This window comes from Neovison vison, chromosome 13 (assembly GCF_020171115.1).
Source record: "Neovison vison isolate M4711 chromosome 13, ASM_NN_V1, whole genome shotgun sequence".
Lineage (NCBI taxonomy): Eukaryota > Metazoa > Chordata > Mammalia > Carnivora > Mustelidae > Neogale > Neogale vison.
In genome coordinates this window covers 114,455,557-114,479,883 of record NC_058103.1, presented here as the reverse complement: position 1 = coordinate 114,479,883, position 24,327 = coordinate 114,455,557, and the positions used below count along the sequence as shown (strand labels likewise).

Below are 24,327 nucleotides of genomic sequence, written 5' to 3'. Positions count from 1 at the left end.
ATAACTTTCAGATCTTCTTTGATAATCTCCTTAAATACCTATAAGTGAAATTGTTTATCGGGAAAGTTATACTGATTTACATTCCTAAGAACAGTGCATAATTATGTTTATTTGTTCACAATCTCGCAAATACTAGGTTTTGTTAGTCTTCGTTATATTGCCAATCTGATATGCAGAAATTCTATTCTTTTTTTTTTTTTTAAGAAAATCTCTTTGTTTTTTTTTTTAAAGATTTTATTTATTTGAAAGTGAGAAAACAAGAATAAGCTGGGGGGAGGGGGAGGGAGGGGGAGGAAGAGAGGGAGAAGCACAGGTTCTCCACAGAGCAGGGAGCCCCAGTGGCAGGCCTTGATCTCTCTGAGATCAGAATCTGAGCTGAAAGCAGATGTTTAACCAACTGAGCCACCCAGGTGCCCCAGAAAATCTCTTAAAAAGAAATGTTCTTTTCTTTGATTATAAGTCAGGTTGAATGATTGTCATTATGTTATTTGTCATTTGTGCTTTATTTGAGAATCAGCTGTTTCAGGTCTTTTGTTCATTTATAATTGTGGGATGAGTTCTTAAAGGAATTTTTATAGTTCTTCTGAATTGATAATAAGTATTTGTCATTGTTGGAAAGATTTTATTTAGTTACATTTGTTAAAATATGTATTATACTTGTTGCCACTTGAAGATTTATATTTTTAAGTGTTTATATTGTCAAAATTAATATTTTTTAGACTTAAATTTGTCATGTTTTTAACTCAGTTCTGTGCTTCTCATACAATAAAATTTTTAGTACTTTTTGAATAACCTTATATAGTTGTACATATGTACAGATACATTCTTTCCATGGCTAGACTCACTGCCATAAATATGGTATGATTTTAAAAATTGTGAATGGCTACAAAAGCTCTCAAATACTTCATTAATGTCCTATTTTATATTCTTTAGTTGCTTTATGTATAACTCCTATTTTATTATTGTAAGATTAGTAATTAGTATATCGGGATTATGGTTGATAGGGTTGATGTTTTGTTTTGTTTTTCTCTGTATATTTCTGGTTTATGTGCGTAGCCTTTGGATTGAATTTAATTTATTGTCTCTGTGAATCAGGATTCAGTTACAGATAATAATAGTAACTGTGGATATATTTTTTTAAGATTTTATTTATTTATTTGACACAGAGAGAGAGAGATCACAAGTAGGCAAGAGAGGCAGGCAGAGAGAAAGGGGGAGGCAGGCTCCTCGCCGAGCAGAGAGCCCGATGCAGGGCTCGATCCCAGGACACTGGGATCATGACCCGAGCCAAAGGCAGAGGCTTAACCCTCTGAGCCACCAAGGCGGCCCAACTGTGGATATTTTTAAGTAGAAAAGGACTTAATTCAAAGAGGCACTTACAAAATCATTAGAAGTCTTGGAGTTTCTAAGTAGTACAGAACTGACTCCTGCTGTAATCAGCTAGGAAAGTAGGAAACTGCCATTCTAGCTGCTGCTTTCAGGCACACACTACCTGTAGTATGATCCAGAAATCAGAAAGGAGCAGCTACAACTATTGGCTCCAGGGCTAAGGTGCATTTACCCAGAGTTTCAGTGACAACACAAATTCTCTGTACTCTGCCTCTCAGCTCATAAAGGTAGTACCTGGACTTTGGGATCACAAAAAAGCTAAAGTCCTTTGATGTGCCTGCTTGTCAGAAGAAACAGAAGCTCGTAATCAAAGTCTCTGATTCATTTATATCTTTCTAGTTTCACATGTGGGATTTTAAATGATAAGCTTAAATTGCACCTGGAGCCCAGATGCAAGAGAATTTGAGAAATGCAGTTTTCTTTTTAGTTGGAAAGCTTCTGCAGGAAAATAGGAGGAAGATGGATGGATGTTGAATATCCAATCTCTCATATTCACCATAGTCATTATACATAGGTGATAATGAAAACTGGATTATAACTTTGTTTTTCCTGTTCTTTGGTTCATTTATGTGAGGAATATGATTTTTTTGCTTCTTTTTAGCACTTGCTAGAGGTAAATTCTTTAAAGCACCTGACAAGACTGACGCTACAGGATCGCATCACCAAGTCTCTTCTTCATTTGCACAAGAAGAAAAAGCCTCCCAGTATCAGTGCCCAGTTTCAGGTTATTTCTTATTTTACCTTTTTATTTAAAAAAGGGCTTTCTTTAGAGGACTCTATTTCATTCAGAATGACATTGAAAAGTCAAGATCATCTGCAGGATACCTGAATGGAAGATGATACATATGACTTAAAAGCCATATTATAGTGGTCATTTTGGAGAGAAGTAACAGGGGTGGAAAAGTCAGCTGTCTCTCTTTTTCATCCCTTTATCTATGGGTGGTGGATATCCCAGAGAGTACTTCATTGTTTTCAGTGTGAGGAGACAGGCAGCAGAAAACTGATACTATAAATAAAACCTGCCTTTAAGCCCTACTGCCCAGATACAGTCACTGTTAACATAATGTGTATTTTTTTTCTATATACATTTTAAACTTCATTCTCCCATTTATATTTAACTAAATGGGATTGCTGGTATTTTCTGGTTTTTAGTTTTATATACATAGAAATCCATTTCCTTTTATTGTGACTGGGCATTTGGCAATAAATGTGATCATAATAAATCAAATAACAATTCTATAATTGTCAAGCTGAATTTTATTCTTTGAACATGTATCTATGTCTTAAGTTTTCTATAATACTTATATATTACCCTTATAATAAGAGGAAAAGATACCTAAAAAGGATTATTTTTTCAAAGATAGTTCGTTTATAGCAGCAGGAGGCCGATTGTTGGTTTCCTAGGGCTGTGAGCAGGAGCAGTTATTAGCTGCATTGGGCAGGAGGGAAATTTTTGGGCCGATGGAAGATTTTTACATCTCACTTGTAGTGATGTTTGTACAGTTATATCAGCTTACTAAAGATCATTGCTATATATACTATAATAGGTATGTTTTTATATTATTTAAATTGTATTTCAATAAAATTGTTAAAAACAAAATCTCACTATTAAGGGAATGAAAAGGCAAGCTGCAAGGTATGAAAATATACTAGCAATACAACTTAAAAAGACCTTGTATATGGAATATATGAAGAACCACAAATCAATTTTTTAAAAAGACAGATACCCTAATTGAAATGGGCAAAAGTCTTGAATAGCCAAAACTTGTCTGATCTCAAAAGTTGTAATCCACAAAGCCAATGAGCCTTTTAATACCTGCCCAACATTATTAGTCATCAGAGAAATGCAAATTAATACACATTTGCTTGCATGGCTGGAATAATAAAAGACTGATTATACAAAGTGTTCGCAGGTATGTGGAGCAACCAGAACTTTTATACACTGCTATTGAAATATAAACTGATGCAGGTATTTGGAAAACAGTTGAAGGATATGTAGAAGAATGCCCATAGCAACTTTATTCATAATAGCCCAAATTGGAACAAATAAATTTCCATCTTCAGTGGGTTATTTAGTTGTGGTATAGTCATATAAAGGATCACTACTATATAGCACTGAAAATGTGCAAAATATAATTATATGCAACAAATACAAACCAGAACATAGTGTGTCTTGGGTTTTATGTGAGGTCATAGAGCAGGCAAAACTAACTTACCATCTTAGAAGTCAGGGTAATGGTTACCCTTGGTGCAGGTGTGGAGGTAGGTAACTTAGGGATAGTGACTTGCTAAATTCAATGGGATGGGGTAAAGAGGGGCTTCAGAGGTTCTAGTAATATTTTGTTTATTGAGTTGGGCTTTGGATACAAGAATGTGTTCCTTTTGTGAAAATCTGTCAAACTGTATACTTGTGATTTAAGCATTTTATTTTATGTATTTTATACTACAATAAACATTTCTGAGGAAAAAAGAGCACTTAAAAGTAAAAAAAAATTTATGTTGCTATAATATATATGACAGTAAAAATAGGAATCTGTATGGTTATAAGGCTTCTAAATTTTACTTGAAGTCATAAAATACTAACTTTGAGTAGACTGTGACAAGTTAAGTTTCCATATTTTAATCCGTAGAGCAGCCACTAAAAAATACTACAAAGAAATATAACAGAGAAGCCAATAGATAAATGGAATACTAAAAAACAAAATATGTTCTCTGACCATAATGTGGATTTAAACCAGAAATCAAGAAAGGAAAGATAATAATCCCCAGATATTTGGAAAATAAAAGGCAGACATCTAAATAATACATGAGTCAAAGAGATTTTTAAAATATTTTAAAGATTTATTTATTTATTTATTTATTTGACAGAGAGAAATCACAAGTAGATGGAGAGGCAGGCAGAGAGAGAGAGAGGGAAGCAGGCTCCCTGCTGAGCAGAGAGCCCGATGCGGGACTCGATCCCAGGACCCTGAGATCATGACCTGAGCCGAAGGCAGCGGCTTAACCACTGAGCCACCCAGGCGCCCTAAAATATTTTAAATGAAAGTGAAATATCAAAGTTTGTGCAGTGTAGCGAAAGCAGTGCTCCAAGGTTCATTGATAACATTAAATGCTTTTAATGAAAGGAAAAAGATCCCAAATCAATAACATAAGCTTCTCTCTTAGGAAACTAGCAAAAGAAAAACATGTAACTAATTCCAAAGCAAGCAGATGGAATGAAATGATAAAGACAAAAAACAGAAATCAGTGAAATTGAAAACAAAAATAATAGAGGAAAAATACAAAACCAAAAAGTTGGTTCTTTGATATGATAAAAAGTTATAAACCTCTAGCTAGATTAATCAGGAAAAAAAAGAGGTAAAGTACAAATTAACAGTATCAGGAATGAAAGAGGGGACATCACTAGCATGAACATTGAAAGTGGGGGACTAATAGCTAGTGGATACCCTACTAGAGATTTTCAAAGTTGTTTTAGGAACAAATGAATTTGAGTAAATGGTTTCATGAAATGTGAAGAAAAGTGAAAAATTTATTCTAGACTTACGTTATTCTGTAATATATCTGCAATATATACTGTTGCCAAAATATCAGCTCTATGATTAAACTACCATCCTTCTCCTTAATTTAATCAGTATGGAAGTATACACAGTTCTCTTGAGAAAGAAAGCTCTTTCTATGTATTCCATTGTTTCAGCATAGATTGCCAACATTATTGTTTGTATTTGTAGATTATTTCCTGCCGGTTTTAAATGGGAGAAAATGCTTAATACGTTGCTCTGTATTGCAGGCCTCATTAAGCAAGCTGATGGAGACACTTGGTCAAGCAGAACCCTATTTTGTAAAATGCATTCGCTCTAATGCTGAAAAGGTAAAAATGTCCTGTAAATCAGAGCTTCTAGCTCCACTTACTTCAAACCAGGTTTTTCATTTTTTTAAGGAGAGTAAGTAGAGGGAAGAGCTATATATAATCTTTTAAATGAAAACAGTGTTCTGTATTTTCTGTAGGTGCCCTTCTAATTTCTGTACTTACCTGTCTTTTTGGTATGTATATGGGCTTGATTTAGTGTTTCCTAAAAATCTGAGAAGCAAATATGTTACGAAATTCCATCATAAAAAAGAATTCTATGCAAGTTAACCATAGTTATTAGAGAAACATTAATTTGGAGCTCTCTTCATATGAGCTAATCTTTTTTCCATTTGTTTTGTTTTAGCTGCCATTAAGATTCAATGATGCCTTGGTGCTTCGACAGCTTCGGTACACTGGAATGCTGGAGACAGTTCGAATTCGCCAATCCGGATACAGCTGCAAATATTCTTTCCAGGTATGCTTTTATAGTGATATTTAAATTATATACACTTAAGTAAGTTATTCCTGTGTCTTGCTTATTTTTTATTTGAGACTCACTTGTTTATTTCTCCTATTTCTTCATTTGCATTCCATCTTTTGTATACAGAATTGAAGAGGGATAGAGAGTACTCACTTCCATTGAATGGCAGCAATCTTATTAAACTTGTGGTGTGATAAAATCCGGTTCCTGGCTATTCTCATTTTATCTGAATTTTGCCAGTACTAAGTTTACTCATAACACAGTAGTTCTTCCTACTGATTACTCCAGTAATTGAAATAGTTCAATCAGAACTGTCTAGTTCAAAAGATTCCATTTAGTTTTCTGCAAAGTTACCTCAGCAAAATTTTCTTTCATGGTAAGCTGCCAACAAGGCTCACAGTTATTCTCATTAGCTGTTGTTATCTAGAAATTATGGTGAAGATTTTCAGCAGCTGAGCAGGTTCTTTGCTGTTTCCAGGAGGGAAAGCTTTGTTCTCAGTTATACTCTGACACCTTTGCATATTTTTCTGCTAAATTTTTCAGTTATTAAATAACTTTTTCTTTGGTCATTAATTTAGCTTTCTCAAAAGGGACCATTAGTTTCTGCTTTTTTTTTCTTCAATTCCCCTTTCATAACAAAATATGTAGAATTCACTATCTTCTCTCCACCCCCCACCGCCATTTTACAAATTAACTGTAATTTTTTAAATTAAGAAGTAATTTCTTGGTTTTAGTCTGTTTAAAAGATGAGGAAAGGATCAATAAAAGGACAATTAGCTGCTTTAGGACCATGTTTACATACAATTTTCTTGTGATTTTACAACATTTTTCTTTTCATTTTTCAGGATTTTGTGAGCCACTTCCATGTACTTCTTCCCCGAAATATTATTCCATCCAAATTTAACATTCAGGATTTCTTCAGGAAAATAAATCTTAATTCGGATAATTACCAAGTTGGAAATTCCATGGTAAATATAATATATACAGTCCTTATCAAATTTGGGTACATTTTTATATTAAAATAATAATGGCAATCTTTCCCCATGAGAATATTTACGAAAAAGTTAGTGTACCAGATAACATTATGGGAAATTGATTAGACCAAGATTTTTACTTAATATTGTTCGTATCAACCAAAGAGCTTCTGGCCAGTGCTCCAGTTCTGCCCATAGTTTTAACTGCCTAAAAACAATCTCCTACCAGGTATTCTACTGAAATCTTCAACTCAACTTGCTCAGTGACCTTATCCAGATTTTCCCACTGTCCTTAATTTATCAACTGCCTTTTATCTCTGACATCCTTCTTCTAGGTTATGAGATTTGTCCTAGCCTTCACTTTAATCCTTTTACAAAGTTCTTTTTCTTTTTTTTCTCACAAATGATTGTCAGAGTATCTCTCCCTTTTTCTTCATTCCTACTACTTGCATTTTAGTTTGTTCCTTAGCTCTCATTTATGTTTCTTTTACAGTAAACAGATCCCTCATCCGATTTCAGTCTTTGTCATTCCATTTACGTCATTCTACCCATAGTATCAAAATCATAATCTTAATATACCTCTTTCTTTTATGTTGGCTTCCTGCTTAATACTAATCCCATGATAACCTCCCCATTAAATTCAAACATCTCTCTCTTCAAGAACCTCCATATCATGACTTCATACCATTTACTATCTTCTTTATGAAGACTGATTGTTCTGTTGACCCCTGTATGTGCTGCCCTGAACATGTACATTTGTTATTATTTCCGGCTCCTTGTTTTGCTTAGGTAGAAACCTCTGTCTTTTGCCCTTACAGTTTATGGTTTTCCTTTTTGTGTATCTAATACCTATCTCTTCTTTTTTTAAAATAGTTTAAAATTTTTGACAGACATGGAAGGTGATGGGTATGTTAATTAGTTTGTGATAATTATAGTGGATACATATATCAAAATAACCCACTGTATACCTTAATATACAGTTAATATACCTTATATAATATACCTTATATACAGTTGTTTCTGTCTACCTGCTTTTAAGGGTAAAGTGCAAATCGTATTTCCAGAGGGTCTATGTCTAAGTTATATTTGCTTTATCCTATACCCCAAAGATTTATTAAAGGAATAAAAGAGTAAATAAACTGGTTAATAGCCTTGGGTAGCAAGAAACTTTTGATGCATACTGGGTTTCAAAAAGACTATTGTTACTGGTCTATTCATATTATCATCAAACTTCAAGATCTGTGTTTCTCAACTTTTCTCCCCCAACCCTAACTAATATCCTTGAAAACAGGAAAAATGACGTTATCAGTGGTACCTTGTCTCATGAGGGCAGTGAATTTCCCAAGGGAATAATATATCCCAATCTCTAAGACTGGGAATTTTATAATCATGTCCATTTTTGCATTTTCTCTTCTATATTTTAATGGCTTTATTTTAATCTGAGAATGACTTCTTTAGATAAATGGATAGAAATGTTTGTTAGTACTGCTTTTCATGTCTACTATTGTATTCTTCTCTAAAGAAGCTTACCACAGAAAGGATGATTCATGGCAATAAATTTCTCCTTTCTTCTTAAGCTGTATTCCTCATCTTTCTTCTTTTTGGTAGGTGTTCCTAAAGGAGCAGGAACGACAGCACCTACAAGATCTGCTTCACCAAGAGGTGCTCCGCAGGATCGTATTGTTGCAGCGATGGTTCAGGGTTCTGCTGTGTAGGCAGCATTTTCTCCATCTGAGACAGGCATCCATCGTTATCCAGGTTGGAAGCAAAGGATTCCTCCCATGAGATTTACTAGTTAATGTGGCCTTTATTTTAGTAATCAGAATTTTACTGTGAAACATTTGAATAAGAATATAAACTTCTTCAGAGATGAGAATGTGTCCTCTTCATCTTTTTTAAACATTCATGTTTATTTATGTATTTGAGAGAGAGAGAGAGAGAGAGAGAGAATGCACAGGGAGAGGGGCAGAGGGAGAGCGGAGAAAGAGAATCTCAAGTAGACTCCCTGCTGGGTGCAGAGCCTGACACAGTGCTTGATCTCATGACCATGAAATCATGACCTGAGCTGAAACCAAGAGTCTGATGCTTAACCTACAGAGCCACCCAGGCATCACTCCTGTTCATTTTCAAAATGTTCATTTCACCCAACAGATTACGTATTACAATAATAGGTATATAATAATAGACTATTGATAAATACTGATAAAGTTGAGTTTAAATTAAATTTATAGCTACAATATCTTACAAGGTATGGTTGGGGCAAAGGAGTTATATGCCTTAATTTTTGATGACATAGTTATTTTTGTTTGGTAGTTTCCTGAGAATATTTGAGAGTTATATATACATTGTTGTTGCTCTGTACTCATCTTGGATGATAGGTATCTTATTTCGTATTTTTCTGCCTTATTTTCCCTCTCATTGATTTGTATAACTGTTCTCCTCCATAGGCCTTTTTTGTTTATGTAAGAAAATGTTTAGAATCTTAATCTTTGAAACATGTGCATGTTGACCTTAAATCCATTAATATTGGCAAACTGTAGCATGAGAAGATAATGTAATTTGTTAAAGCATCAAAAAATTTTAAATTATTTTAAGTTCTGTAATTAACTTCATTGAGGTTGTATTTTCTAGAAGAGTTGTTTTAGCCAGGCATATCTCAAAAAGGAAAACTTTTTTTCCCCCCATTTTAATCATGTGCAATTTAAGTCTAGCCACTTAATCTTTAATTGTGACATAATTTTTTTTTCTGTGAAAATATGGCATAAGATAAGACAGCAGTTTTTATTGTTTTCCCCACAGCGATTCTGGAGGAATTACCTAAATCAGAAGCAAGTCAGAAGTGTAGCTGTGCAGAAGGATGTTTTAGTTATGGCTAGTGCAGCCACTCTGCTCCAGGCCTCCTGGCGTGCTCACTTAGAGAGGCAGAGGTATTTGGAGCTCCGGACTGCAACTATCATCATCCAGCAGAGATGGAAGGAATATTACAGACGGAGACATATGGCTGCTCTCTGCATTCAGGCAAGATGGAAAGGCTACAGGGAAAGTAAGAGGTATCAAGAACAAAGAAACAAAATCATCCTTTTGCAATCAATTTGTAGAGGATTCAGAGCAAGACAAAGGTAATCTTTGTTGCTATGATAGTTACTCCTTCTTTCTTTTCAAATATTTTATGCTTCTGCTCCAACACTTGCCTAACGTATATTAGAATTGGTTATGTGTAATTTTGTCTTCTCCAGTAGGCTGTTATACTCCTAGCAGTTTTAACCCACATTGTGTGGTCTATAATAGAAGCCAAGTAGATGTTTATTGAGTTAAATTGGATTGAAAACCTGTATGATCTATGGTTATAGCTGCTAAGAGTTAACTTTTACATTCAGTTGAATCTTTAAAAATTGGCAATATTCAGTTTTTACCTTTAGAAATTTTAATTTCATTTTAAGGTTTATCTTAAAGATATTTTTTAAATAGCTTTACTTCTGAGTTAATTTATGTTTTGACTAGAATGTCCTAGTAGAGATAATGCACTTAATAATTTAATTAATTAATTAATAATCTTAATAAAATATTCATCTCACCCATAGAAATGGAATTATGAAATGTGCATCCAAGTTAGCTTAAGAAGAAAAATCTGGAACTTTCCATATATTTCTTAAATTCTCAGTAAAATGTATTTTCTCCAATAGTAAGTAGAAGATAACCTCTAACCCATTTTTCCCTGTTTTTCTATAGGTTTAAAGTTTTAAAAGAACAAAGACTGAAAGAAACAAAACTAGAACTTGGATTGGCAAATACTGAGCCATCTGGAGCTCTGGAAATCCAGGGTTCAGACCCTTCAGAATGGGAGGATTGTTCCTTTGATAACAGAGTTAAAGCTATAAAGGAATATAAGTCTGTGATAGAGAGTAATCGAATTAGCCAGGAAAGTTCAACAGACTGCTTGAAAGAGTCCCCAAACAAGCGACAGGAGAGAGCCAGAAGCCACAGTGGTGCAGACTTGCAGGAAGAAGTGATTGTCAGAGAGAGACCTAAGTCCTTGGAGGATCTCCACCAAAAAAAAGTAGGTCGGGCCAAAAGAGAAAGTCGGAGAATGAGAGAACTAGAGCAGGCTATATTTAGTTTAGAATTGTTGAAAGTTCGTTCTCTTGGTGGCGTGTCTCCTTCCGAGGAACGTAGATGGTCTACAGAACTGATGCCGGAAGCCCTTCAGTCTCTACAGGGTACACCTGACAGTGAAAGCTCTCAAGAAAGCTTGGAACTTCTGAGTTGTGAGGAAAGCCAGAAGAGCAAACTGGAATCCATAACTTTAGATGAAGGAGACTTGCAGCTTCAGTCACCTAAAATATCTAGCAGTCCAAAATTTGATTCACAGAACAATGCCGTCAGTGCCTCAGGTGAGACTAACTATACTTTGATTGAAAAGGGGGCATCCTCTGATTCAGTCTATTTGAAGAATGGGACTATGAAGGAAAAACTGGTTTGCAGTTCTGAATCTATTACCTGTAAGCCACAGCTGAGAGACCCCTTTATTTCAAATAGTTTGCCTACGTTTTTTTATATTCCTCAACAAGACCCACTGAAAACAAGTTCCCAACTAGATACAAGTATCCAGAGAAACAAGCTATTAGAAAGTGAAGAAACACTTTCAGCTCTCACTTCGGATATCAACAGGGAAGCCAGAAAGTACCACTTTCCAGGAGAAAACCAAGTTGTTACATCTTTGAATACAGATTCTAATACTGTGCTGAAGAAGTTAGAAAAGCTAAACATTGAGAAGGAAGAAAGGCAAAAGCAGTTGCAGGAGCAGAATGAAAGAGAGATGATGCAACAGATTCGTCAGCAGACAGGTATTTTAGAGAAGGAGCGTAAAGCCTTCAAGACAGTTGAAAAGCCAAGAACTGGGGAGTCCTTCCTGGCTTCATCTTTCCATCCATCAGAGCAAAGAGCAGAGAGGCCATCCTCCCTCCTTATTCTGAATACCCAAAATAAGGAAGAGCCCAATGTAGTAGGGCCTCCATCAGTGTCAGTAAAAGATGCAGCTCTTCTTCCAAAAGACAGCCTTCCTGCTCGCCCACCCCAGAAGGACCGACCTGTCACCTTGTTCTTTGAAAGGAAAGGAGGCCCATGCCAGTCTGCTACTACCAAGGAATTATCCAAGACAGATAGAATGTGCACCCATCTGAATGTAGCCAGTAAACTTTCTAATAATCGTATTTCAAAAAGAGAACACCACAGACCTACTCAGTCTTATAGCCACAAATCTGATGACTCCTCCAGAGATGGAAATACTAGGGTTATTTTCTTCACACCAAAGGATAATATGAGTATTTCCCTGTAAGTGAAATGCTTATTTATTTTATGTATATAAATGACAAACTTTTTGGAGAATTTTATTAAGGTTCCTTAATCTACTTCAACTATTTGTATGGGTGCTACTGAAATTAGCCATTTTCTCTGTGTTAAAAAAAAAAAAAAAAATTCCCTAATCGTTGGCTCTAGCAGCTACCTGAAACTGAATATAATTATACCATAGAAATCTTTGACTAATAAGCACAGATAGAGTTTTTTGGTTCCTCCTCATTAAGTGAGAAAGCATTTGTGAAGGGCAGTACAGTGCCTATAAACATAGTAGGCATTCAGCAAATGCTGGTTGCTCTAGATCTCTGGGGGGGGTGGCAGGTCCAAACTTAACAGTGTCAGGCTTTAAAGTTAATGTACTTTGTCCTGGCATTTAGCCTATTTATGGTCTCAATTAAGTATTTCATACTATTTTTGTGTGGTAAAGAAACACAAAAAATTTAATTTACCATCTTAACTGTTCTTAATTGTACAAGACAATAGTGTTAACTATATGCATATTATTGTGCAGTGGATCTCTAGAACTTTTTCATAGCAAAAGAAACTCTTATTACCCATCAAACAGTTATACTCCTTTCTCCTTACTCGAAGCTCCTAGCAACTGCCATTCTACCTCCTAAGAGTTTAACTACTTAAACAGATGGCTTATGTAAGTGGAAGTTCTTTATACTTTTAAGTTTTCTTAACTAGTGGTCACCATGAGAAAAGCACTTTTTAGGTGGAACATAAAAGCAAAGATGATAAAATTTAAGAAATTTGTGTTAAGTCTTTGTATACAGTGGATTCTCTCAGTTCTTATGGGAAAATGTCAATGTTTAAGTAAAAAGAGGGTATAATACCTTAGGGATAAAAAAATTAAATTTCACATTTACTGTGGAAAATAACCTTTTCTCTCTTATAGTTTGAGCTTTTAATCTTTCAGTCTTTAAAATTATGTACAGAGTTTATAGACCCTTTGTAAATACAAGCAAGAGATCATTGGTATTTTCCATCAGGGATTTTTGTATGGTATTATGAGATGTAGTTGGGCTAAATAACAGCTTGAGGTCCTATGCTTGCCCATAAACCTAGAGATTGCCCCAAAGTTCAAAGACCTTATGTAGCATATATAAGCCCATCAGTTAATTTGTTAAAAATATTATTTTCTATGATTCTGATGAAGTTTAATGATGGGAGGTGTGTGTTTGTGTTGTATGTGTATGTGTAGCTGTTGGATCCACAAATGTGATCTATAGAAGGCGTACTTACAGATTTCAAAAACATTAATATTTTTGTGAATTCTTGCAAACTTCTTTTATCATTTTCCAAGATAAACAGTCTTAGGGCTACTTGATCTAGTTTGCTTTTACCCCATTAAGATCTACTTATCTTCAAAATGATTATATATTAGGTTGTTTATGTCAAAGCTTATGTAACATTCATACTTAAAATCTTCTCATTGCATTTTATAGAATCGTAAATGTTGGTGTTTCTCAGTTATTTTTTCCAGTTCGCACGTATTATAGATGAGATGACTGAAGCCTGCAGAGGTGAAATGACTTGTTCAAGGTTGCATACTGAGAAATCGCAGGGAATAGAACTTGAGTTTCATGATTAGGAAGTAATGTTAGTGTTCTTTCTGTGCCACAGATAAGTATATAGTGGTCTTCATCTGTTTAATGAAGGAGAACAAAAGAGAAATCATGGAGAAATCTAAAGAAAATGCTGTGAGTTTAAAATTTGGCTAGGGTTGTCAGGTACCATCAAAGGTCCTATTATTTCCTTCTCTTTAGAACAAAGCAGATAGGCTCAACTGGGTAAGAGATTTTAATAAAAGGGAATCTTTTAGGATAGCCTGGGATTGCTAGGCTTAATCATACCTTGGTCAAAAAGGGAGATCTCTGAGAAGCCTTTAGCTAGCAAAGACTGCCATCTGTTTAGGTTTGTTTTAGGAGTCATTGCATAGAGCAAAGGACAAGATAACCTCTTACAACCCCTAGGTCTTCATTTGTAAAAATTAAGTGGAAGATTTTGAATGACAGAGCCATTAGTCTGCTAACTTGCATAATAAGTTAATGTCTACTTTAAACCCAGCAGTATGCTAAAAGATAAGGTATGATTCTTAGTGAGCTTATAGTTCTGCCAAGGAGAGATTAGCAATATGTTATTGATAAATTTTAAAACTCTTGCTACTGAGTTAATATAGGTAATTGGGACCATGAAAGTTTTGGGTTCGATTCACATTTTCATCAATCCATTTCTACGTAGAATTTAATGATGAAATAGTCACATTGTGTGGTTATTCAAGCAAAATTAAGTTTCCACTAGGTAATATCTCTATATGGCATACCTCCTTTAACTTGATAACAATTTGTTATCCTGCTAGTTTTGATTTTGTTCTGTATAACAAAGTTTTAAAACTAATATAGTAGATGAAAGCTGAAGAGGGATGTCAGAAGATTTGCTAGCCAATAGGAACCATCTCAGTATAAAACAAAGTAATGGGACCTATATCACTTGATAGCTACTTATCAGGTATTTTATAATGATTAGAGTAAAAGGTCCCTTCTAAGACTATAAGGTTTGGGGATGTGATGTTTTCCCTTATCATCAAATCCATTTGTTTTCCTGAGCTAATTCTGCTGCTACTAGTCTTAAACATAGGTCATAGTGGAATATACCCAGTGATTATCAGGGACAGGCCTCTAGTAATCCAGTCACATATGTCAGTTCTTGATAATACTATTAATTAGGGAAGCAGAAAAAAATGGATATGTTGTTTTGGGAATTGAATAAAGTCTGAAAGTATTTAATGTAATTTGCTAGAATTCTTTGATTTGTCTTGTTAGGCTATATTTCATGCTGTACTTTAAGACTGCTGCCATGGGATGTCTAGCTGCTAAGAATTGAATTATAATCCTGTTATTTATTATCCTTAGTGTCAACAAGGAAGCCTTAAACAGTGGAAATCTTCAACTCCGTAAACAAGATGAACCAAATTGGAAACCTGTGAAGTTAACTGGGCCGGGCAAAGGAGAGGTAAGTATTTAATTTTATCTATCTTTTATGCAAAATAGATGCACCTGTTTTGGAAATTATTATTCTAGGTAAAAGATCTCATTTATGCAGTTACTCCCAAGTGTTTATTCGAAAGAAGCCATGAGCTAAGTCTCTTACAAACTTAGGGAGGTGTACTTCAGGGAAGGAATGTTGACTAAAATCCCAGATTATGTTTACAAAAAAGATGTTGCTTACTAAAGGCAATTTATGCAAGTGGCTTTGGTGATATATCATGGCGGTGAAAGATGATTTCCTTGGCTATAGAGAGCAGTGTAGATTTGGCTTCCATTTTTGTCCTTTGTCCAGAGTAATGTATATAGATTGCTTTTGATTATCTCTGTCACTTCTTGTAGAAAGGACACTGCAAGCGGGGTGGAGGGATGTTTCAAGAAATTCATGACCTCTCTGTCTTTCATTGGCATCATCTCCCCAAAAAACCAAAACAAAACATTGTTATGTTATTTGTTTTATCATTTGGTCAAGCAGGTTGCCAGACCGGCCCATAAAAAGAAAGCTCGAATGGCGCGGACGCGCTCCGATTTCTTGACTAGAGGTACTTTTGCCGATGGGGAGGGGGATACAGAGGAAGATGATTACGATGACATTATTGAGCCCCTTCTCTCCCTTGACCAAGCTTCTCACTCTGAGCTAGGGCCTGCACCCAGCCTGGGTCAGGCCTCTCACAGTGACTCCGAAATGGTAATTTTACAGCAATATAAGAAAAATAGGCACCAAACAAATCTGATGGGAATAATGAATAGCCTTTGCTAATCTAAAGCTAACCTTCACAGCTTCTTCCTCGTATAGTGGTTTGTACATGGGAAACCTCAGTGAACACAGCAACAAAGCTAAACTTGAATTTATTAGGACTCAGATAAAGGACACTTTAACAGTGTATGTCAAATCATAAATTAGGGAAAATTAAGGTTATTTAATTTAGCACTAAGGTAGAGATTTTCTATTCTATCTTAAAAGGTCTAGAGTAGGGGCCCTCACACTCTTTTCTATAAAGGACCAGATAGTAAATGTAGATTTTGTGGATCCTTTAGTTTCTGTTGCAACTATTTAACTTGCCACTGTAGAGCGAAAACAGCCATAGACATAAGAAAATAAACGGGCAATGCTTTGTACCAGTAAAACTATTTACAAAAACAGGCAGCGGGCTGTATTTGATATTTTGGCCATAGTTTGCTAATTGATCCTTTGTCTAGTGAATAGGCTACATGTTAAATAGTCTAGTTGCTTTTAACTGAAAAGAAAATATCTTTTCCTTTTTTTGTTTTTTTGTTTTTGCTTTTAAACTTGCTTTGTCTCCCCCATTTTTAGCACTAGAAAATAAACATGAATTTCTAAAAAATTTAATGAGCCATGCCAAAAATGTTTTCCTGGACCAACCTACCCAGGTAGAAGGCTGTATGTATTATGAATTTGTATTGATCAAAAATTACAACATTGGAGTTATATTTGAATAAAGCTGCACTTAGTCATAATATTTGACTAAGAATATAACTTTATGATCATTTTTCAACCAAAATTAGGAATATATAGTTTGACAAGTGTGAATGTATTGATGGATATAAAATGTTTGATTTTTGGAATTGTCCTGGAAAATACACAATATAGGGACTCTGTATGTCTAATTTATACTACATATACAAACATTATCATTGATCAAGTGGAGTGATATATGCATTTTATTTCCATTCATATCCTGAAGTTGGATTTCTAATGTTCTTCTTTAGTATCTGTTCATTATGGTAGGAAAGTTCTCAGTTTGTCTTCTTTTGTCATTAAGTATTTTATCTTTGAACTATTTTAAACTGTTTGTTAAACAATTTAAATAGGACCAAAGAATTAAATTTTCTGCTAATTTCTAGAATATCCTTATTGTCTTTATCTTCTGTTAGAAATACTGTTTTTAAATGATAATATTGATATTCTAAGAAAAAGAAAAAATAAAAACAAAAATGTATGACAAGTTCTCTAATTAGATAAATGAGTCATTACTTTGAGCTAAACTGTAGGACTGTAAAGATTGGAAATAATTTGTATATCCATTAAGATATGTAATTAGAGCCAAAGCCCTCTTTTCAGTGTAAATTAAAATAACTCCATTTTGGAAGTGCCCTGTTTTTGAGTTATAAATAATGAAACATACTTTACCATAGGATTAGTAGTTAAAGATGAAATTATATTATGGAACAACTAATTTAATGAAAAGTATTGCTTTTTTAGTGTAGATGGGGAGCATACTTAAATTATTCTCTAAAGTATACGTAGATTTTTCATTCGTGGAAGAACTTAACATTTGTAATTGCTGTTTTGTTCCTGAGAGTTTTCTTTGTTACAAACCTTAGTCCTTTTGGTGGTAGAATTCTTCCTCACTGTGAAAACTCTTAATGAGATGAACCAGAAGTTGGGCTTTCTGCTTGGAGCATTCGCCCCTTTAAGGGTTCTAGCTGGTAGCCTCTGCCTGTGATTCTGTTCACCTGCTTGACGGTCACTGCATGCCCGTAGTTGTAGAGCACTCTGCCTCCCTGCACAGTGAATATAGTCTCTTCTCCAGCTCTCTTGCTGTCCTTCTGTTTCGTCACTAGCTATTTTAGGAACAGGTGGTGGTGGTTGTTTCTGGTGGACACTTGCATGAAGAAGCTTTGCTTTCTAGAATATGCTGATAGATACTTATTGGGGATGGGGGTGGAAAGGGTAGGAACAGTATAAAGTGTTTCTATTTGTTTATCTTGAAAATTTGCCATGTTCTAATGTTCTCTGATATTGTAAAGATAAAGACTAATTGATTGTAAATGGGATTTACTGAATTGTCATAAAATCCAAATATCTCTAGAATTTTAAATACACTTGATTTTCTAGGCACATGGATTTTTAAAAACTTGGTGTTGTGTGTGTGTGTGTGTGTATGTGTGTTTATTTTTGTTTCTGTTTTTTTTCTGGACAAAGTGATCCTTTAACTCTGACATTTGCTAAAAAGAGTGTTACTCAGTTTTGGAAGAAGCCATCTGACCTTTCCATTTGTGAAATAACTGATCTAATGGGATAAAGACAGTCCTATATGAATTACCTGAAGAGGATTCCCTAAGCATTACTTCCTCGATTCATCAGTCATTTAGTTGTTACCTGCTAAGAGAAGTAGAGACAAGAGTAGTAGCTTCCTTCCTTATGACTTTGGTGTTTTGTTTTAACTTTCTGCCTTTAATTCTGCCATTTGAATAACTTCAGTCTCCAGATGCTGCTCTCACTCAGTTCCTCCATCCACTCTGTTGGCTTTCACTCAATGACATGTTCTGCCACATAATATTTTTAAGGTGGTTTTCCTATAGTTTTTTAGTCTCTCAGTATTTTGGATGGTAAGTGAGTTAGTCACATCGTTTCTTTTCCTTATTAGTAGAATTGGTATAGGTAACATTAGAGTTTCCTCTGTTATCCCTGGACAATCATCTCTATGGGCATGACTCCCAAGTAGCTCTCCAAAATTTGTCTTCTTTATCTCCAGTATGAAAAATTTCTCATTTTATCCCCAAACTGCTGTCACTTCTTATGTTCTTGTTTGTATTTGTTATTATCTGAAATATTCTCCAATCCTTATCAGTGTTGAATTTTCCTTCTCTCCACTGCTCACTCCACAAAAAACTGCCAGAAAAACCTTTTGATTGAGCAAGACTTAAGTTTTTTAGCTTGTTTTACAGAAAGTAAAGGAAAATCTACTTTGAGTAGGTCTTAGGAATTTCTTAGGAAGGGGAAGCCAGGAGAGGATGTTTATAGCATTTTAGAACCTGTACCAGTAATTTTTGAGATGGTTCTTGCAAATTGGAAATCTGGTTGATATTGAACAGAGTTTATGACATAAAAGGTTTGGATTGGTAGTCCCAATGTAACAGCTATCCTGTTGCATAGACTTAGTATTTATCTATCTATCTATTTATTTATTTATTTATTTTAAAAAGATTTTATTTATTTATTTGAGAGAGGGGGAGAGAGCACAAGCAGGGGGAGAAGCAGAAGGAGAGGGACAAGCAGGCTCTGCTGAGCGGGGAGTTCAACATGGTGCTTAAACCAGGACTCAGATTATGACCTGAGCTGAAGTCAGGTGCTTAACTGATAGAGCCACCCAGGTGCCCCTACACTTGATATTTATATGTATTTTATTGTTCCCCAAAAGGTTAGGGTTGGTTTATAGCATCACAACTTTCTGCACTTAAAGCTTTGGTAGAATTTCCCCGTGAAACCATCTGGGACTTTTTTGTGGCATAATTCCTTGATAATTAACTGTATTTCTTATAGATAAATTAGTCTTATAAGCTTTCTATCTAATAGAGCCAATTTTGGTAAATAAATTTTTCTTAGGGAATTATTAATTTCATCTAAATTTCAGGTTTATTTGCATTGAAGTCTGGAAATTAGTCTCATGTTCTCTAAAAATTCTGTTTCAGTGGTTATTTCCCTTCTGTCATTTCATATATTTTGTAAATTTGTTTTTTTTCCTTTTTTTCTTTAAGTTAGCTAATCACTTGTCTGTTTTTACTTTTTTCCAAAATAATAGGGTTTTGATTTATTTATTATCCCTAGTTTCCCCGACCCCCCATTCTCCACTGAATTCTGCTTTTACCTTTGTTATTTATTTCCTTATTTTAAAAAAATTTCCTTATTTTTAATTTATTTTTCCTAAATTCTTATTTCTAAATTTCTTATTTTTCTACCTTTTAAGTGGGGGAATTTAATTCATTTATTTGAGTTATTTTTATTGATACAGATTTTTAAGGCTGTGAATTTTCTTCTGACCATTACTTTAGTTGTATCTTGTTTATTCTAATGTGTATTAAGTTTTTAATTATTTTTTGAGAAAATCGGTAATTTCAGTTTATATTATTTTTTGCCCAAACCTTGTTCAATAAAAATTTTTTTGTTTTCAGAGGAAGGACATTTTTATTTTTTAACTTTTTAAAATTCCTGGTTTAACTATGTTATGATAAAAGAGTATTTATAATGATTTATAATGATCAAATTTCCTCATTTTCTTTGTTAATATGTGGTCAGTTTTTGAGAAAGTACTATGTGCATTTTTAAAGTAAGTATATTCTGTATTCAGAATGTAAAATTTCAGTATATAACCATAATCTCTTTCTTACTGATTATGTTGTCTTCTGTATCCTTACTATTTTTTGTACCATTTGATCAGTCTTGTATAGAGAATGTTTTAAAGTTTCCTCTTCTTTCTGAATTGTGACTTTGTTACATTAAGTGCTTTTGCTTGAATTCTACTTAAATCATAATATCACAGCCTGTGCTTTCTTAATTATTTCCATTTGCCTGGAATACTTTTTCTCATCCTTTTTCTTTTAGCCTTTCTGGATCCTTTTGTTTTAGATGTGTGTTTGTATGCAGTATAGTTGGTTCCTACTTTGTGAGCCAAATTAAAAAAATTTTTGCATTATAGATGAGTTAAACCTATTCCTATTTATTGATGTAACTGATAGATGCAGCCTCAATTATCTTTCTTAATAATCTTATGTTATTATTTTGTGTTATGTTAAATTTGCTGTTTTTAATGTTAATTTTTTGCTGTTTCACTTTTTAAAATTTCTTTTGATATGGGGGTTTCTTTTTCTGTTGATTTCTTTTTTTTTTTTTTTTAAAGATTTATTTTATTTATTTATTTGACAGACAGAGATCAGAAGTTGGTGAGAGACAGGCAGAGAGAGAGGAGGAAGCAGGCTTCCCACAGAGCAGAGAGCCCGATGCGGGGCTCGATCCCAGGACCCTGGGATCATGACCTGAGCCGAAGGCAGCGGCTTAATCCACTGAGCCACCCAGGCCTTTTTAAAATGCCTTAATTTACTGTATTTTAATTTAACCAATTATTCTCAAGTTAGTTAGTTATAATAATATTTTTTAATTCTCAACTATTTTGACACAACTATTGATGAATTATTCTTGTCTCTACTTTTCCTCTCCCTTCTTTTTTTAGGCTTTTATTTATAATTTGTCAGCATGTATAATTTTACATATTCTTTTGCATATCCTCATATATATAAATTCTGGTTTTGCCTTATGTTTGAAACACTTTCATAGATTGCAGTTTTAAATACTGTGTCCCATTATTTTGTTTTTCTTGTTTAGGGAATCCAATTATAACTTTTTCTGTCTTCCATCTCAACCATGTTCTTTCTGATTATTTTTTACTCATTTATACTTTCTATTCTTTATTATCTTTATTTGTTTATTATCTTTCTGCCTTTTAAATCTGCATTTGCATTTTTTCTCCCTTGGGCATGTTCTAAGTTATTCTTCACTATCTTTTTATTTCTTCCGTGAGTTCACTCAACTCCCTTCATTGCTTCCTGGTTTTTATTGAGGTGGGGGGGCTCATTTCTATTTTTTAATTTTTTAATTTTTGATTCATTATGGTGTTTCATGAGGTTATTTAATTCATTTTTACAGTTTCCTGCTTCATGCTTGGTTTCTGTATGTTTGGTGGAAGATGGGTTATCATCTAAGTTGTTTTGGTTCTAATTTTCTTTGTTTTCTTATTGTAGCTTGTGTAGATTTTGTCTTTATTCATGTTGTGCATTTGGGATAGTTTATAAGTAACTTGATTTCAAGAGCTTCCTCTAGTATCAGTGTAAAAATGAAAAGGTTTTTTGCAGGCATCCTGTTTGGAGTCTGTTAGTTGTGTGTGTGTGTGTGTGTGTGTGTGTGTGTGTGTGTGTGTGTGTGTTGGAGGCAATGTTGTGTCCTCCATTTTTGGCTTCTGTTTTGCCTTGTTAGATTCTAAATATTCCTCTTCTGCTTCTTTTCTTCACTACTCAATCTCTAAAAGGCACCCCTTCGTTTCTTTTTACCTTCATTTTCCTCAGAAGCAGTGCCTTTAAAAATATGTCACCTTGAATCACATGCAATTTTAGATTCTTTCCCTTTAGTTAGTTCTCTGATCTCCTAGTGCTCAATATTTGTGTCAGTTTTGAGTCACTATAGATGGATTGACTTTTTCTCCTCCTTGTCAGTAATATATTGTTATTTCTTTGCATGCCTCCTTATTTATTATTGGATGCCTGACATTGTAGATTTTGTCTTGTTGGGTACTATGGATACGTTTGTATCTGATTAATATTCTTGAGACTGTTACGTTCCAGTAATATTTCAGAGCTTGATTATGGAAGGAGTTTGTTCCTAAGTATTTGTTAGTCTCATTGTATTGAATGCTGGAAATTTTCTGAGAGAGATTCCAGGTGCTCTCACCACTGAAGAAGAAGAAGAAGAAGAAGAAGAAGAAGAAGGGTGGGAGGGCAGGGTGGGGAGAAAGAAAGAAACAATGGAAAGAGATCTGTTAATCAGTCTGCAGTAATCATTTTAATGTTTATATGTAAATAAAATCATTTTTTACACTTTATATACAGTTTTTATTGAATTAAACTTAAGATTTGTTAGGTCCAAACAGAGCAGTTTTTCACCTAGGGCTTATTTTTGACTATCACTTACTCTTGACTACTGAGGCAAGATCCTGCTATATACTTCACCCAGTACCCTGGGAATCATAAAGTTATATGTTCTGACTTGGGCACAGGCACAGTTACTGTCTTTTGGTAAGTGCTGGGCACTATTACCTTTAAACCTTTCAGGTGGTCCTTTGCCTGGTGTTGGGTAGTTGTCTGACACAGAAGTGTTGATTAGTACTCAGCTAAATACCCTCTGAAGATCTCCACAGTTTTTTATTTGTGTATCTCTTTCCTCTTCAGTTCTCTCTCTCTCTCTCTCTCTCTTTCTCGGTCTCTAGTCTCTCTGGACTTTCAACTTGATGTGTTCAACTCAGAGAGTCTGCCAGGGTTCTCCTGGAACCCTCTCTCTGTGTCACAGTTTGGAAACTGTCTCAAGGTACTAAGCTGGGACAGATGAAGGACTCACTTCTTTTATTTCCCATCTCCTGAGAATAATTGTCCAGCATCTTGATAACTGTTTGTTCTTACTATTTTGTCTGGGTTTCTGTTTTGTTTTTGGTTTTGGTTGTTTCAGGCATGAGGATAAAACTGGTCACTGTTGCAGCAGACTAAAAGGCCAAAGAAAAGATACTATAATTATAGAAAAATGAAATATTAGGAAAGGATTTGAATAGGTAACAAGAAATTTTCTCTTCTGAATGGGATTTTCCTTAAAGGGGCACATTGTAAATACATGGAACAAGAATTGCCCATTGAAATTCAGTTCCCAGTTTGATAAAGCCATGTAAGTTGTTTATAGTTTAGACCATTAGTGGTGATAATGTTTGATCCTTTGTGTTTTTTTTTCCTTTCTTAAATCCTTGACTAGGTATAATAAAAGTCTATAGTAGCAAGTTATATCATAAAAGTAATTACTACCTGTAGGGACACATAAAAGGACGCATGAAAGACTGTACTTCACCCTCTAGATTTATCAGATTCTGAATCTTCTGTCTGTATGTTTAGTTGGCTTTGACTTTTTTCTTACCTTTCCACTTGATATTGTTAAGTTGTCAGAAAACATGAACTCTGGGAGGTCCTGTTCAGCATTTCATTGACCCAAGTTCTCTTTATATCAGATTATTCTAGGAAGTTCATAAAATTTTTAGTAGGTTCTTTTATTTTATTGTGGCTGAACAATATGAACGTAGTTTTATGTATTTTTAATAGATGTAATTCTCAATTCTGTAACTTGAGTTTATTTACAGTATTATATGGTTACTTGGCTTTAAAGTCTTTCATATATATAATTATTACAGACGTCACAGCGATTTTCTTCAGTTGATGAAGAAGCAAAGCTCCATAAGACTATGTCTCAAGGAGAGATTACAAAATTGGCAGTGAGGCAGAAAGCTTCAGATTCGGATATAAGGTATCATTTGACATTCATTTTTCAACAAATATTAAGTGCCTACTATATAACAGGCACATGATAATTCAGATTTACATGATGAGCTTTATCTTTCTATGTGTTTAGCAGTGTGATTTGGGTAAAGTCTTTAAATCATTGTATCACTTGTGGTTTTTTTGTTGTAAAAGAATGGAGATTGAATCAGATGAGAGTGAAAATATTTCCCAGCTTTGGATTTGTTTTCTCTTCTGAGTTAAATGTTTTACAAATGGAACTGGAAAAAAGACTTTCAGGAAATAATTCTGTTCCCTTTAAGAGAGTATATGGAGTTATTATTTGTCAGGTAAATATCTGTGTCTGTTATATCTGTGTTATGTAAGGCAGTTGAACCCTCACTGAAC

General features: G+C 34.3%; 1 protein-coding gene across 7 annotated transcripts in view; it reads left to right on the top strand.

Moving 5' to 3' along the window:
- MYO9A (myosin IXA) overlaps positions 1 to 24,327 on the top strand; it is a 321,690-nt gene that overhangs the window by 197,963 nt on the left and 99,400 nt on the right. For 5 of the 7 annotated variants that reach the window (XM_044231266.1, XM_044231267.1, XM_044231269.1 and 2 more), the window contains 10 exons: positions 1,991 to 2,113; positions 5,177 to 5,257; positions 5,601 to 5,711; positions 6,563 to 6,685; positions 8,300 to 8,449; positions 9,491 to 9,810; positions 10,421 to 12,022; positions 14,965 to 15,064; positions 15,569 to 15,784; positions 23,835 to 23,947. In XM_044231266.1, coding sequence (XP_044087201.1) covers positions 1,991 to 2,113; positions 5,177 to 5,257; positions 5,601 to 5,711; positions 6,563 to 6,685; positions 8,300 to 8,449; positions 9,491 to 9,810; positions 10,421 to 12,022; positions 14,965 to 15,064; positions 15,569 to 15,784; positions 23,835 to 23,947 — 2,939 coding nt within the window. The remainder of the gene's footprint in view (positions 1 to 1,990; positions 2,114 to 5,176; positions 5,258 to 5,600; positions 5,712 to 6,562; positions 6,686 to 8,299; positions 8,450 to 9,490; positions 9,811 to 10,420; positions 12,023 to 14,964; positions 15,065 to 15,568; positions 15,785 to 23,834; positions 23,948 to 24,327) is intronic. The other 2 variants (XM_044231268.1, XM_044231271.1) reach the window with 2 other exon arrangements.